This window comes from Eublepharis macularius, chromosome 6 (assembly GCF_028583425.1).
Source record: "Eublepharis macularius isolate TG4126 chromosome 6, MPM_Emac_v1.0, whole genome shotgun sequence".
NCBI lineage: Eukaryota > Metazoa > Chordata > Lepidosauria > Squamata > Eublepharidae > Eublepharis > Eublepharis macularius.
This window is the reverse complement of record NC_072795.1, coordinates 31,726,808-31,742,398: the sequence shown is the minus strand read 5'-3', so window position 1 is coordinate 31,742,398 and position 15,591 is coordinate 31,726,808. Positions and strand designations below refer to the sequence as shown.

Below are 15,591 nucleotides of genomic sequence, written 5' to 3'. Positions count from 1 at the left end.
ATCTGTGGTCACTAGAGGCAGGCGTGGACTGGGAAAAAAACATGGACCGTTGGTCCATGGTCCATCACGTTTCATGGATCATGGACCACGAACTTTTCACAGATTTGCCCTGGTTTGTGGACTGGTTTGTCGGTCCGTGGTCCGTCTCTTTCCGGGGTCCTAGGACAGCCCCTGCACACTCAGAGATGCAAAACTCACAGGGAATCTTCAGCAGGCTCTCCTCCAGCCACCCTCCAAGTTTGGTGAACATTGGATTTCCATTAGATATAATAGGAGCTGCAAATGCCAATTGATTTGCATTGGCTCCATTGAGATATATTGCAGTACCAAAAAGTTGCAATGAAAATGTGGAATGGAGTTAAGAGAATCTTCCTCTGAGAATGGAAAGTGCTCTGCAGAGGTATTGTTCTCTGTTATTTCTGCACAAGCTTAGATGCACGACTCTGCTCTGGGCCTAGGGATGCCAGCCTCCAGGTGGTGGCTGGAGATCTCCCTGAACTGATCTCCAGGCCACAGAGATGAGTTCATCTGGAGAAAACGCCTGCTTTGGAGGGAGCTCTTTATGGCATTATACCCTGCTGAGGTTCCTCTCCTCTCCAAAACCTGCTTTCTTCAGGCTCCACCCCCAAATTCTCCAGGAATTTCCCAACCTGGAGCTGGCAGCCCTATCTGGGGCTGGAATGAAGGCCCCCCCCCCTGCTCCACCCCCAGTGGAATGACAGTCCCTGAGAGATGCTAAACTGCTCTGGGGCTGGAATGACAGTCATCAGAGTGGAATGACGGTCTCTGGGAACGGATCAAAGGGAGTGGGTAAAAGTCGGATCCAGATGATTTTAAACAGATTCTCATGAATTCATGATTTTTATATTGAAACAAAACAGCACCGAAACATTGAAACAGCATTGAAACAGACAGCACCGGAACAATCATGAACCCACTGATTCATGGCGCCTCATGGATCTTCTTAATTTTTACATGGGGCCACCCAAAATCCACCACACAATCCCATATCATGTCTATTGCCACAAATTGCCCCCAAACCATGCACTCACTGCTTCATTGCACCACCACAGTGCAAAAACTTCCTTCAAAACCACGGATCCTCATGGTCTAGTGGCAAGGAATTCCCAAGGGCGGGGGGTTCAGATCCTCCTAGAACAAACCCAGCTAAGGATGAGTCCCTCTGCTGGGATGCAGCCAGAGGATGACAGGCACTGGGTGGACTAAGGGACAGGAGGACCCATGGGGCAGGAGGCTAAAATTCCCCTGGGGGGTAAATTTGCACTTGGCAAGGACAGGGGGTGGTCCAGAGCCCTGATCCACCCAGGCACCTTCCCAGACGGGACAAGGGCTCTAAATAATAATGATACTGTTAATAAGTATAATATATAAAAGTATTCTGTGAGTCCTCACAGGTTTAGCCTCTGAGCCCGGCTGTGGAACAGAAGCAGCCAGAATCTCAAGAAAAAGCTTCAAATACCTCCCTCTGTGACTGAAAAATCCACCCTGCAGTTTCTCCTGCTCTTACTGCCTGCTGGAAACTGAAACCACTTGCCTGAGAGTTGTGTGTGTGGGGGGAAATTTACTCCTTCTGTTCTCATAGATAAGACCGGGAGGTCTCTGTTTGACAACCAGAGAAGGTCTGCGGACCCTCCATTGCCTAGGGAATTGATTGTGCTGCGCTGGGATGTCTGGTTTCACGGACCAATGGACCAGCCCAAAAGTTGTTGTGTCCGTGAAAAACGCACGTCCCACAACCCGCCTGTTCACGAACAACGAACTGGGTCGGTTTGTGTCAAATTTTGGTCCGTTTTTTGGTCCGTGCCCACCTCTAGTGGTCACAATTCTTTCTTTTATTATGAACACATTGTAACCTGTGGAGGAAAGTCACTTAGTGAGCCTTCTTAAAAATCTTGCCAAGAAAAGATAGCTCACGATGAAAAAACATTGTCAAGGGCCCTGTTAAAAAAAACAGTCCCTGTGTAGGATTACTTCCAAGGTATGCATCAGTACCATTATGCATTTCCAACAATGCAAATGTTGGTATTGTTATAATGAGGATAGTGAAAATAAAAGTTGTAAGAGCCAGGTCACTTATGCCACATTGAGCTTCTCTTGTAAAGAGAAGAAATACTTTTCATCCAGCTACTAAGTAAAACAAATAAGAAAGGATGCAATGAAAATTGCACGCCTTGTTATTCTCAAGAATGGTGGCCGGGAGGTTTCAATAGATCTGCATTTTCTCTTTGTTAAGTTGGCCATGTAAGATTTCTAAGATGAAATCACTATACATTAACATTCCCAGTTCATTTTAAAAAGTAAGCTCTGTGGGCTGAATGACCTACATCTTTGGGATAAGCTGGGGGCAATGGTATTTCAAATACTGAATGGTTTTAATTATGTGTAAATGGGATACATGTAAAATTCCCTATGTTAAATGATTTGGGCCAACCATTACTTTTTGAAAAGTCATTTTCCTGCTCTATAGAACACTGATGGAGCCAAAGTCTTCAATTAAGGAGTTTGTAGTACAAATTCACTCAGTTTGGAACTTTCAGACTAATTATAAACCAGACCCAAGCCTTTTTTTTAAAATGGGCTTAATTCTTAGAAAGTTAACTTTTAAGAAAAATTACAGCACGAAGGGAATACAAGACATGTAGTGTAGTGTTTGTTGTTATGTGTTGCCCTTTCCCTTTTCCCACTCCCCCCTTCCCTTTTTTCCCCTCTCTTCCCCTTTATATTTTGGTAGTTCTTTGTAGTTTTTTATGTTAGATATTAAAAATAAAAAAAAATTAAAAAAATGGGCTTAATTCATAACTAGATTGCTGCCAGTCTCAATACCAGCCCTCCCTTCAGCTACAGGTACCTGTTTCCCTTTCTCACAGGAACTTACCTGTGACCAGTTGTGAGACAAGCTACTGCTTCAGTCTTCATTAGATAGTGTCAGCAGCATCAGTCTATTAGGAAACTAGTTTCCAGGAGCCTTAGCACTTGGGACACTACTGCTGCATCTTCACCTTAATCAAAGCTGCATTCCTAATGGCTGTAATGTCTTTATTCCAAGTGGCTTAGAACATCATTCTCCTCTCTTCCATTTTCCCACAACAATGACCCTGTGAGGTAGACCAGGCTGAGAGTTTGTGACGGGCTCAAGGTTGCCCGGAGAGCTTCCATGGTAGAAGCAGGGACTTGAACCTGGATCTCTCAGATCCTCGCCTGGTGATCTATCCACTATGCCACTGCCGGCTCTGTCATGGTGTGATATATTTTTGGAATGAGGCAGCAAGACATGAGGCTTCCAGGCACCTTGGGGGTTCTCAGGAGCATGGCAACATGTTTAATGTCATCAGATTTAAAATGCTCTAATTTGGGATCAATCTAAATGGAGCTCAAATTAGTTTGTTTTGAGCTCACCTATTATCAACTCCAGCTCATGGAAAAAAATTATAATTTATGATGCTTGAATTTGGTTTTAGGAGAACATCAAAATTTGTAAAATTTCAATCTGGAAAGCACTTGCATTTAGTAATCTGCTCCAAGCCACACATGTGTATGACATTGCATGCTCATGATGGGCACATGTGAGTTAAAAGTCATGGCCAGCTGCAGTTTCCAAGCATATCACACATGCAAGTTTGTGTAGAAATTCCTCCTTACATAGTAAGGAGAAGCAAAGAGCAAAACTAATTTTGTGGTGTGAGAACTACTCTAGCATTGCAAAGGCAGCGTAAGAATCTCTGGGCCATATTGAAAGATCTCACACTAAAGTTCCACCCCATGCCAGTATTGCCCAGTCTGGAAACTAAAACTGTGGGCTTCTCTTATGTGACCCAGGGCATCGCATGTTCTTCACAGTGTGCCAAGGAACTATATTGTGGCAGCTTTCATGCCATGAAGATCACACAACTGAGTACTTCTGATGGTAGGATGAAAAGGAAAAGGCAAAGATGGAGAAAAGCTATTCCAATGTGGCATAGCTGGAGTATTGACTTAAATATTGCTACATTAACTCCTCTTCCTTCTTTCCAGGAAAGAACATGAGATTTCTTTGTGTTTGTCAAAAGACAATGAACACTTTCAGTTAAGTCCTGTAATACAGAATTTCTTTATACCATTCTCACAACATCTATGTTGAGTTCATTACTTGGAAGTCAGTCAATATTCCTGTTCACATCAGTGACATCAACTACTGGGACATGTTTGAAGCAAAGGCATAAACTACACCTATCAAATGGAGGGGAATGGACTGAAGCCATAATGTGCTCAAAATGAATATTGGGAAACAAAGTACCAGAATGCAATAGTAACAAATGGTAAAGTAATCCTCTTGTTAAAGAACTGAGGCCCATATCAGTGCTGAACTGACTCCGTGTATGTCACACACATCTCCAATAGGAAATACCAACTCACTTTAGATAAAACTTTCTGTCACTATAGCTTTTCACACCAGGAAATAGTTGAATCAGGGCAGCAGGATTTGTTTTGCCCCATCATCAACACTGTGCACATTTCTTAAGATGACAGATTTACCCAAATCAAGAAAAGATTATTTTATAGGTTCCTACATCAGCATGGGAGCCTGATCACAAATCCCACCTTGGAATCCTGCCCTGGTGAGCCCAAATCCCATTCCTTTTTTTCCCCTTTAATTTTTTCAGAATCCATCCTAATTAGAGATGGGCACGAACAGCAATACGAACAAAAAAAGCCACGAACAGCCCAATCTGCTGTTCGCGAACAAACTGTTTGTGAGGTCCCATTCTAAATGAACTGGTGGTCGTTGCAAGCCTCGTTTGTTCCTGTTAATCTTTTTGTTCATCAAACCAGACAGTCTGGCACCTGCAATCAATTCCCTTGGCAACTTAGGCAGGGATTGTCTGAACTCTGTCTGAACTCCTACTTTTGCCCTGGAAACCCCAATCTAAGCCCAATTTAGTTTGGCAGGCAGGTCTTCCTTTCAAGTGTGGAGCTCCAAATTTGTTACAACAAGGGAGCAAAGAGCGGGGGGGAGGGGAGCTCCCAGCTCTGGTTCTGCAGACAGTGGAGAAGGAGAGAGACAGTTGCTGTTGGCATTTTGATAGAGTGCATTGGAGCATGATTTTTCTTTGTGTGTGGTGGGATAGGGATCTACCCCTTCAAGTTCCAGGGCTGCTGCCAGGCTCTGGGCCAAGCTTTTATTTATTATTGGTACCTTTCCTGGTGCCTACTCAGGTCTGGTTTCTGGGAGTGGAGCAGTAGGGATCTTGACTTGGATGATGGCTGGAGGAGAGTCTGCTGGCCCCCACGAACAGCCAACTACAAACACGTTCATGAAGAGGGCCATGTTCGTGGTTGTTTGTGAGTCCCTGTTCATGGATGGCAATGAACAATGAACATCATGTTCATTTTTTTTTCTGTTCGTGCCCATCTCTAATCATAATTACAAGAAAAAGAAAAAAACTGTCATCATCATCATCTACCTTTACTGGCATAACAGCAATCACAGATTGGAAAGGTATCCAAACCATATCATATAAAAACTCCAAATGTACAAATCCATACAGACTACTAATTAAAATTACCTTTAAATTTAAGAACTTCCCCAAGACATTTGGCAACTGCTTCAGTAATTTCAGTTTAAAAGAAACTGACATTTGTGGTTGTTACTCAGATGACGCTTAGAATGTAATAAGTTAGAAAGCAGATTCATAAAAAGGGCGATTAAAATTAAATGGTCAGTTGTGTCTGAAGAATTGAGACCACATGAACGTAAGTGCTCTTGCCTCGGGATCTGGAGATACCTGCCAGCAAGCATCCTGGAAAGGAATGCATTAACCCTAGCCAATGAAAAGGCTCTGTGCTGAGCGGTAATATCAAGAGCATGAAGATAATAAGCCATCCTACCTGGAAGACTAACAAGCATGGCGGGTGAACAAATACTAGGTTCAGCTGGACACAACTTTTGCTGTTCGGTGTCTATAAATCATTGCATGATCGATTTAAAGATGTAAGATTCATCAGCTAAAACTAAATCATCAAGGGTGATTCCAATTTGATTAAGTTTAAGCTTAATTGAAGCATCCCAGATCATACTCTGCAATTCATTTTTCAAAGAGTTTACATGGGATCCTGGTTCAGCTTTAAAATGAAGTTTAAGCTAGCAACGTATTGTCAAAATCTAGGCCTTGGTACTGATCAGATTATGGCCAGTTTCTAGACAAATCGTAAAATAGGACACACATTTGAGTAGTCCCATGACTTGTCTAAGAAATATTGCTTGTATGTTTTCCACATCTTGATTGAGGGCATTAAGCCATATAGGGATATCAAATAGAACTTGAGGCAATAATTTGGAATTAAATATTCTAATTGCTGCAGGAACATATTGATTCCCTCTAATAAAGAAGAAACTCTTTAATTGATTTAGAGAAGCCCTGGCTAGTTTCATAGTTCTATTCTGGTGCACTGATCAATTAAGATTATAATTGAAGGTAATACCCAGGTATTTATAACATTGAACTTGCTCTGTTCTAACATTCCCAATGTACCACCTATGTGGAGCCCATTTTTTAGAGAACACAACCACATTTGATTTAGAGTAATTGATCGAAAGTAAGTTCAATTGGCAATAGTTGTTGGAAGCTTCCAAGTACCTTCGAAGGCCAACATAGGTAAAAGATAAAATAACAGTATCATCCGCATAAAGAAGGAGGGGTATTGATTGACCTCCTAATCTAGGTGGGTGACCATTCACTGAGTCCAAAAACCAAGTTAAATCAGCAAGAAAAAGATTTAAAAGGAGGGGGGCAAGTACACACCCTTGCTTAACACCTTTCTGAACTGGGATTTGATTAGTTAGCCTACCATTCGATGTAAATTTGACTTGATGTAGTAGCTGCGTGTAATTTTTTCAGGAGAAATAATAATCGTGAGAGTCAATTCAACATGGGAGCCTGATCACAGATCTCACTTTGGAATCCTGCCCTGGTGAGCCCAAATCCTATTCCTTTTCCCCCCTTTAATTCTTTCAGAATACATCATAATTACAAGAAAAAGAAAAAAAAATGGTGTAACGTAATAGCTGTCCCCAATTCCACACAGGCCCATGTCAAATACTAAGTGTATGTGTTACACTTTCCACCAACCATTCCATTTTTGAAATAGAAACCATAGTGATCAAATTATGAAGGAAAAAAGGTAGGGTCAGCCCTTAAAGAAATCTATAATCCTTACCCCGACTTCTCAGTTTTAGCCCCACCCACTCATACTGATAAATCACACCCTCAGCTCTGTTGCTATGCACAAATTATTCATATAATTACTTAAATTATGAGCAAAACAATCAAGAAAGTGCTTGAAATCTTATTCTCTCTTCAGTTGTTACTACAAACTGCGTATACCAAGACCAACAACTTTCTACTCCTGCATAAATACACTGCAATTAGAGAATTCAAGAACATTATTTTTTTTTCAAGAACAATTAGAGAATTCAAGGACATTATTTTTTTTCTGGTTACTTCAACAGAAAAACACCGTAACACCTCTTGGAATAACCCATTCCCCTTTGTTCTCACTATGCTTGTGGAGTCCAAAAACGGAAGTAACTGTAATGCTGGGCTTATCGAACAGAGGCAGTTTCCACATGGGGATTTTTCTCCAGATGGCAGGAAGTGTGCCCTCCCTTTATTTGGGAGCTTCCATGATGCCATGCTGTTTCTGAACATGCTCTTTCTGAGCATGGCTCATGGGGCTTCCAGTGCTTTCCCTTTTTAAGCCATAGAAAAGAAAAACCTCTTTTGCTTAAAGATGAAATGGTAGGCTAGCTACAGGCATAGCTTCTGTGCATAAGCTTTGTCCATGGCCAATCTGTGGAGGGAGCTCCAGAGATTTGTACACCTTCAAAACAGTAACAGTAAGCTCTGGGGTTCCCCTAGGGTTGCCAGGTCCCCCAACTCCCCAGGTGGGAAGTTGGAGGCCTGGCACCTACCTTTGGGTGTCCTTCTCTCTCTCTCTCTCATGTGCAGATGACATCACTTCCAGGAAGTGATATCATCATGCAGGCCACATGCCACCCTGGGTCAATACGTAATATGCTCAGAGACAGCCAGAATAAAATATTTGCATTAAGTGCTGACTGTCATGTGAGAATGAGCCACTACAGAAACACTACAAATGCTGCCCACCATGACATGTTCTTAGGTTGATTAGAACCCCCCTCCCATCAGTCAGAATCTATAGCCACACCCCAAGAGTCCTGGCTGCTTGTTTTAAATTCCTAGTTTTGCCAGTGGGGCTTATGGTTGGCAGTTGAATTCTACCTTGAAATGGCTGTTGTTAGAGGAACAAGTACATTGTATGCCTCCCTGAGGTGCTGTCATCATACCAGGGACTAAAGTAAATGTGGCTTCTTTGATCGATGGTAATTGTTAATGCCACAGAGTGACCACCACAGCCACAGACATAACTTTCAAATGATGCCAAACGCAATTGCTTGGATCCTTTCTTGAAAGAGCACAACAGTACTCATGGAAGGGAACTTACTTATTTCCTCATCTTCATGGTGCCCATCATACCTTAAAACCCTGCTCTTGAATGTAGGTGGACCCCTTAGGAATAGGAATAGCATGGGGGGGGGGGTTGCAGCAACCATCACTCCCTCCACTTCTGCTAGTAGACATGCCTCCCATCGGTGAAAAACGCAGTTAGGATCCAAGCAAATGCTTTTTTCAGTGGAACCGCTTCACACATTCAGGTGGGCACTGGGACAAGGAGACAGGTGACTGCCCACTTCCCCTTTCCTCATTTGCCACCAGTATACCCATAGCTAGCTGAGGTAAAGATACAAAACCAAGCAGTTATTTTTTCTTTTTAATTAGGGAGAGGAAGTAAGGAAAATGCAGGTGACACAGCCTTGCCTTTCTAGCAACTTCTCCACCTGTTGAAAGCTTGCTATGAGGAAAGTGCCTGGTACTAAAAAGGCTGCCTTTAGCCACTAGAAAGACACTGCAGAGTGGTGGCCCAACTCCAGGTTACAAGAAAGCCAGGGATGACCCACTGGTAGTCTGTCACATGTCCCTGAATCACAGAATGTAAAATATGATTACTATTATTAAAAAGAACTTACAAAGGGGTGATAATATCAAAAGGGATCATGTTTGAAATCAGCCATATGTCCAGCACTGAACAGCAATGGTGACTGGAAATATCCTGTCAGAATAATATTTGAACTTTAGTTAGTTTGTTTAAATGTCTCACAACTTAATCCACTACATTTATTTTTTAATTTTATCTAGTAGGCTGGCATCTACTCACAATGTTACTCTAAGGCAGCTTTTCATATTTATAAGCTCAGCAACATCTGTGTTGAGTTTTATTATGTGCGTAATTTCCCATCTCCTCCTCTTGACCATTATAAGGCTTTCATTTAATTTAAAAGGGACTACTGTTCATTAGCCACATATGACAGTAAATATTATTTGGCCTGAACTCATTAGGACACATGTTGCATGAGTAAAGTGCGTCAGACAAATTGGCGGTCTTAGGTCATTTCCACACGCTCTTAAAGGGACAGCCTACTCATTGAATGCTAGTGGCTTTCCCCCAAGAATCCAGATGCCTCCATTTGCAAAATGGTTGTGGGCCATTTGGCTTCTTTTTTGGGGGGCCTTTTCTAAAAATGCACTTTCTGCGGTCACAGAAAAGGCGTTGAAAAAACTGACGTCAAACAGCCCACAAATGTTTTGCAAATGGAGACATCACCAGTGTCCTGTGAGTGGGCCATCTCTTTAAGAGTGTGTGGAAATGGCCTTAGACAGAAATGGGGCCATCTTTCTTAAGTGGAGTAACATCCTTGTAAGTCCATTGAAGTCAGTGAGTTTTGAAGGGTGTAGCGCTGCTTAGGATGGCATGGAAAGTGACTGAACTCACTTTATTTGGCATGTACTTGTGAGTATTTTTAGGATAGGTGTGTTTAAAAGAGACTTGCATGCCCCACATTTTATATTTATCATCATATTGGATTGGAATGTTTTTAAATAATAGGTGTGACACAGCCAAAGGCTCAAGCCAAGCCCACATTTTAGTTAAGAATGCCACACTCCCACACTCCCATACACACTTAATTAAGAATAAGTGAATTTAGTGGAACTTACTTTTGAGCAAACATTCAGAATAATGGGCTGTTTAAGGCTACAATTCTAAGAACGCTTTTCTAACAGTAAGCCCAATTTAATAAAATGAGACTTACTTCCCAAGCTTCTTCCATTTAAATCAATAGGACCTAAAACTTCTTAATTTTAACAGGATTTTCCCCATTGTTTTACTGCTGTCTTCCAAGCGGTTGATAGCTTTTAAATAATTTAGTTGTGTTTTGTGCATTTGTATTTTAAATGGTTGTTATTTGCTTTCACAATGGAGCATAGGGGTTTTTAGAAGTTCAATAATCTGTTGCCGTTTAAAAAGCTGGACATATGAAATTATTTAAAATTTGCTTTGGAGACCAAGTACAGTGACGTGTTAATGATGTTAAGCTCTGTACAGCTAATAGTCCGGGTATTTGAGAAACAGCTGGGCATATCACGTGATTGAAGAGATACTCCAATAGAAAGTGAAATGAGATATTTTTTTGGGATTTTAAAGTATTAGATGTGAGACAGGAAGACTGGAGGTTGTTGTTTTACTTACAGATGTTTGAATAGGCTTTTCTAAGACATTCGTAATCCAAATATTTAAACCAAGCTAATTCATACTGGGGGGTTGAGGAAAACACTTTTAAAAAATCTGCTGTGTGAAAAAAATGTAGTAGTATATAGCTATACCAGGATGGCTACAGACCAGCATTATTCTTCTTGTTTCCTTCAACTCTTTGTGGCCTCAAGCAATCAACCCTTGTTGAAATATTGAGATTATAGATGTTGACTAATTAATTTCATTTCTGGCAATAATTGTATAATGGAGATAATTTTATAATTGCAATGAAGGAATTTAAGTAAGGTGGGAAAATATATATTAATGTATAGATCATGTATTAAATTGATTGAATTGGTTTGGAGGTATATATGGGTCAAATTGGTTGACTATTTTTGGTGGATAGTTGCATAATGAAAGAATAATATAATTATATAATTAAAACAGTATGAAGATAAGATATGTAGAAAAAGTAATATATAGAGTATAAGTTAAATTGGTTGACTTATATGAAATGTACTGTTTATAGAAGTATCTAAAATTATGCTAAATGAGGGATAAATTGTTTGTCCCATATTGAAGATGAGATTATAAGATAGAGTATAGAGTACCAAAATTAGCTAAATGATTATTATCAAAAGAAAATATGCCAAGAATGTATTATTTAGTTATGTATTATTTAGTTGTTAAAGTAAGTAGGAAGACAGAAGGAGCACTGTGTTATATAGATAAGCTTAGAAGAAAGTGAAAGTTTACGTTTGACAGATAGAATAAATTTAAAATGAGTAAGGGAAAAGGGACAAGGGGTTGGAAAACTGTTGGAAGTCAACAAAAGGGGGGGAAAGGGAGGGGGTTAGAATTGGAAAAATTAAAGGAAACTGATTGTAATGTACAATTTAATGACATCTAATCCAATTAAAAAATTTTATAAAAAAAAAAGAGATTATAGATGTTGACTAAGTCAAGGTTCTTTTATTATTTAATCATTTAGTCATTTGTTTAACTGATTAACAATAACTTTTAAATTAGTCTACATAGTACAAAAAGTCAGAGGATGCTTTCTGGGGACCACAAAAGTGTGTGCGTGTGTTTGGGGGGGGGGTTCACTTAAATATAGGATAATCTATCTCTCATTGTTAGAAAATACAATGATTTGACTGACCCCAGTTCAAATCAGGGCTCTGAATGATATATTTTTTTTATCAGTAATGGGTATTAGTACCTACATCACCAGATTATACTAGAATCATGGCACCCAAACTTGAAACATATATTCCATTGGATGGAATGAACCTTACATCAAAGGGAGTGTGCTTAAGAAATAAATTGTGTTGAAGGTAATGGTACATAATTTCCATGCATGTTTCTTTGATTTGTGGTATTTGTGTTTACTTAAAACTCACTGAAGATCCAAAAGAATCTTCCAAACCTCTTTCTGCAACAAAATGCCACCAATCTAATGGGAGGGATAAGCTGCATAAACATTCTGTATACAGATTTGTTCATGCAAGTATCAAATGATCTGATCTTTTGGGTAAACAGCAAACCTCTCTCTCTCTCTCTCTCTCTCTCTCTCTCTCTCTCTCTCTCTCTGTGTGTGTGTGTGTGTGTGTGTGTGTGTGTTATTACAGGGATAACTCAATGGAATTGCAGAAATAAATATGGGGCGTATTGTTTGTTTCTTTTTCAGAAAGTTCTTTTCAGAGTTCCAAACCAAAGTTATTTGGATTATTTTTGTTATTACAAAATCTGAACAATTCCCTCAGGCTATTAAACTGATTTACATTTTTTTAAAAATCTGCAAAACCATAGAAGTCCAATTCCCCTTGACACATAGTAGGTTTAAAGTAGTATTTAATTATCTTTTTTTCTTGCATTACTTCTTATTTGATGGCTAATCTGGGAAAATGGAGAACAATGATTCATGTGAAAATCAGAAAAGGCTATGTTATGTATTGGCATAGCTTCAGGCTGAGCTAAGGCTCCTGAAGCCTTCATTACTATTGGTTGTTTCATACTGGCAGTGGCGAATCAGATCTGTATAATAAAGACCAATCACCATACTGGAAATAAGTTACTATGTATATGGTTTATGTAAATGAAGAAGTCTAACTACTTGTTTTGTATTGGTTGTTGTTAAAAAGAGGTGCGGTTTTCTTATGTATAAATTGGCTCTTGTTGAACCTGGTTTCGGTCTGTGTGCTTCCATCCTTCAATAAAATTGCTGTTATGAGCTGTTAATCACAATACTTAATAGACTATGACAGCTTAGTACTTCTTGTGTCTAAGTCTGAGGCCCCCTTTGAGCTCAATGGCAAGGAAAACATTCCTCCTGGCCACCCATCTGACTGGTCGTGGTCTTCCCAGCTCCACTACACCACCACATCTGTACAGAGTTCTGCGGGGGGGGGGGGAATCTTTGACAGGCATGTACTAGATCAAGACCTGATGGCTAAGGAGGCTGCAGGTATCTGGAATTCTAGATACAAAGGAGACAAACCAGAATGGAGTTTGAATTCGAACCAATGCTACAGTTCCTGAGATTAAAGGCTATGGCAGGGTCTGTGAGGCAGGGACAGGAAGCAGGCAGGAGGAAAAAATCACATTGCTTTTCTGAGAAATGAGTAATACAACATATGTCAGTGGCCTTGGGACTGGCTCCATGGAATCACCTGATTCCAAATATGAGGAATGGTGTTATTATCCTGTTTTGAATGGCTTGCAATACTTCCTTCTAACCAGCAATGGACTATAGTATGAAGAGAGCTCTGACTCTTGAAAGCTCATACCTGGAAATCTAGTTGGTCTTTAAAGTGCTACTGGACCAGAATCTTGCTCTTCTACTATAGACCAAGACAGCTACCCACCTGAAAGAATTGCATTGACTCTCTCCCATCTGTCTATCAGAGATCTGGTCATCAAGTACCGTTCCAATCAACCAATATCCTTTGCCCTTCGTCATTAAGGTTTGTCTTTTGGATCTCTTAAAACTACAGCGACAATGACAAAACCTTCAATTACTGAACCACTTGACTATTCAGCAGTCAATGACAAAATGCTATTGAATATGACTGTAGATGTCTGCCACTCCCACATAAATATGCTGTATCAAGTCATTCATATAAAGGGATGAGAAAATTTTACCTGCTGTCTGTGGTAGTGTCATTTTCCAGCTGTTGAATGAGAAGTTTAGCGATGGCAGTGAAACTGTTACTCATGCGATAAATGTCTCTGCTCTGGATGCCCAAGATATTGGAGAAGGTGTCTGTGATGTGCTTAATTTCTAGCAGAAGAATATGATGGAATGAATGTTCCATGTTAGCTAGTTGATTAACCAAGTAGATCAGGCAGATTCGGGCTCTCTCCTAAGTATTAAAAAGAGATGGTGTTGAAGTAGAGGCCATTACTTTAAAATGCACGTAACTGTGATTGTGTTACTAAAAAATGTTATGAAGCACAACATTGCTAAAGTATTTGTTTTATGAACATTTCTAACATTTAGGGACCCTGTGAACATTTCTTTTTAAAGAGCAAACATGCAAACAAAATATTTACACGTGCAACTAGGCTATAAAAATATTAGAGAAGTAGGCAAAGTAATTCTTAACACAAGAAAGCCACTTATAAAATAGAGCAGGGCTGCACAGAATCCATTTAATTCAGCAAAACCTCATCTGCCATACCTATACTAAATAAAATGTGAAAAATGCACATTGACTGGGAGACATCTAGTTTGTAATATGTTGTGTTTGTAGAGTTTTTGTAGCTTGGATTGAAAGAAGAAAGCAAGGAGACTGGAAATCAGCCCTAGATTAGCAGGAACCGTCACAACAAGTACCACTTCATCAAAGCAAAGGTGGGTAACCTGACTATCCACATTTACTCACAAGTATGTGTCATTGACTACATTATGCAACTTTACAGCCTAAACATCCTCTCCATGGTCTGCTGTTGGGATTAAAGAAACATGAGCATTATAGGACCTTCAGTTTTAAGGAGTCCTGCTTTATCTCTTCCAGAGATTGCAATCCTAAAAATACTTTCCTGGGAGCAAGCCCCACTTGCAAGAGAGACAGTTTTGTGTAGTGTTTAAGAGCACGGGACTCTAATCTGGAGAACTGGGTTTGATTCCCCACTCCTCCACTTGAAGCCAGCTGGGTGACCTTGGGTCAGTCACAGCTTCTAGCTCTCTCAGCCCCACCTACCTCACAGGGTGTTTTGTTGTGGAGATAATAATAGCATACTTTGTAAACCACTCTGAGTGGGTGTTAAGTCATCCTGAAGGGCGGTATATAAATCGAATGTTATTATTATTATATTATTACTAAATCAATGGGACTTACTTCTGGGTAAAGCTGCTTAGATATTTGTTCCATTTTTAAAAACCATCTGGTTTAAGACTTTTTAAATGCACTCTTTTACATGACATTTGCTTCCCAGAGGTGTGAATAGGCTGGCATTATCTTTGTTATTTTGGCTTTCCTCCCTGCTGTAAACTAAAAAGATTTCAGTGGGCCTGAGCAGGAGCTTTCTTCTCTTCTATCACTGCTAGTGAACATTATTTCATTGAAACTAAATCATCATTTTTCACACAGGACAAATGTTTCCATGACGTTCTTCACTCTCTCTCTCTCTGTAAAGAAAACAACCCCTTTATTTCATGAAACAAACCTAGTTCAATTCACAAGTGTTTTTGGTTTTTAGTAAGCTTTATTTCAAAGGCCATTATCAAAGGTCTAGAACTTGGCATCATGAACAGATTATCTTTGTTTTATCCAGAAGTTACAGATTGTGGGTGATTGGCAGGCTAGGAATTTCTCTTCCATCAACACATTTGCATTGTTGAATCTAAACAACAAGCAAAACAGGATAATTTGTGTTTCAAAGGAGGGGGGTTACAAGGCTGAGGTTATGTACGTAAAT

The 15,591-nt window shown here is 40.0% G+C and overlaps 1 protein-coding gene across 1 annotated transcript in view; it reads right to left on the bottom strand.

The window, feature by feature from the left end:
- VEPH1 (ventricular zone expressed PH domain containing 1) overlaps window positions 1-15,591 on the bottom strand; it is a 189,609-nt gene that overhangs the window by 90,610 nt on the left and 83,408 nt on the right. Inside the window, exon 6 of the mRNA XM_054983455.1 lies at window positions 13,813-14,033. Coding sequence (XP_054839430.1) covers window positions 13,813-14,033 — 221 coding nt within the window. The remainder of the gene's footprint in view (window positions 1-13,812; window positions 14,034-15,591) is intronic.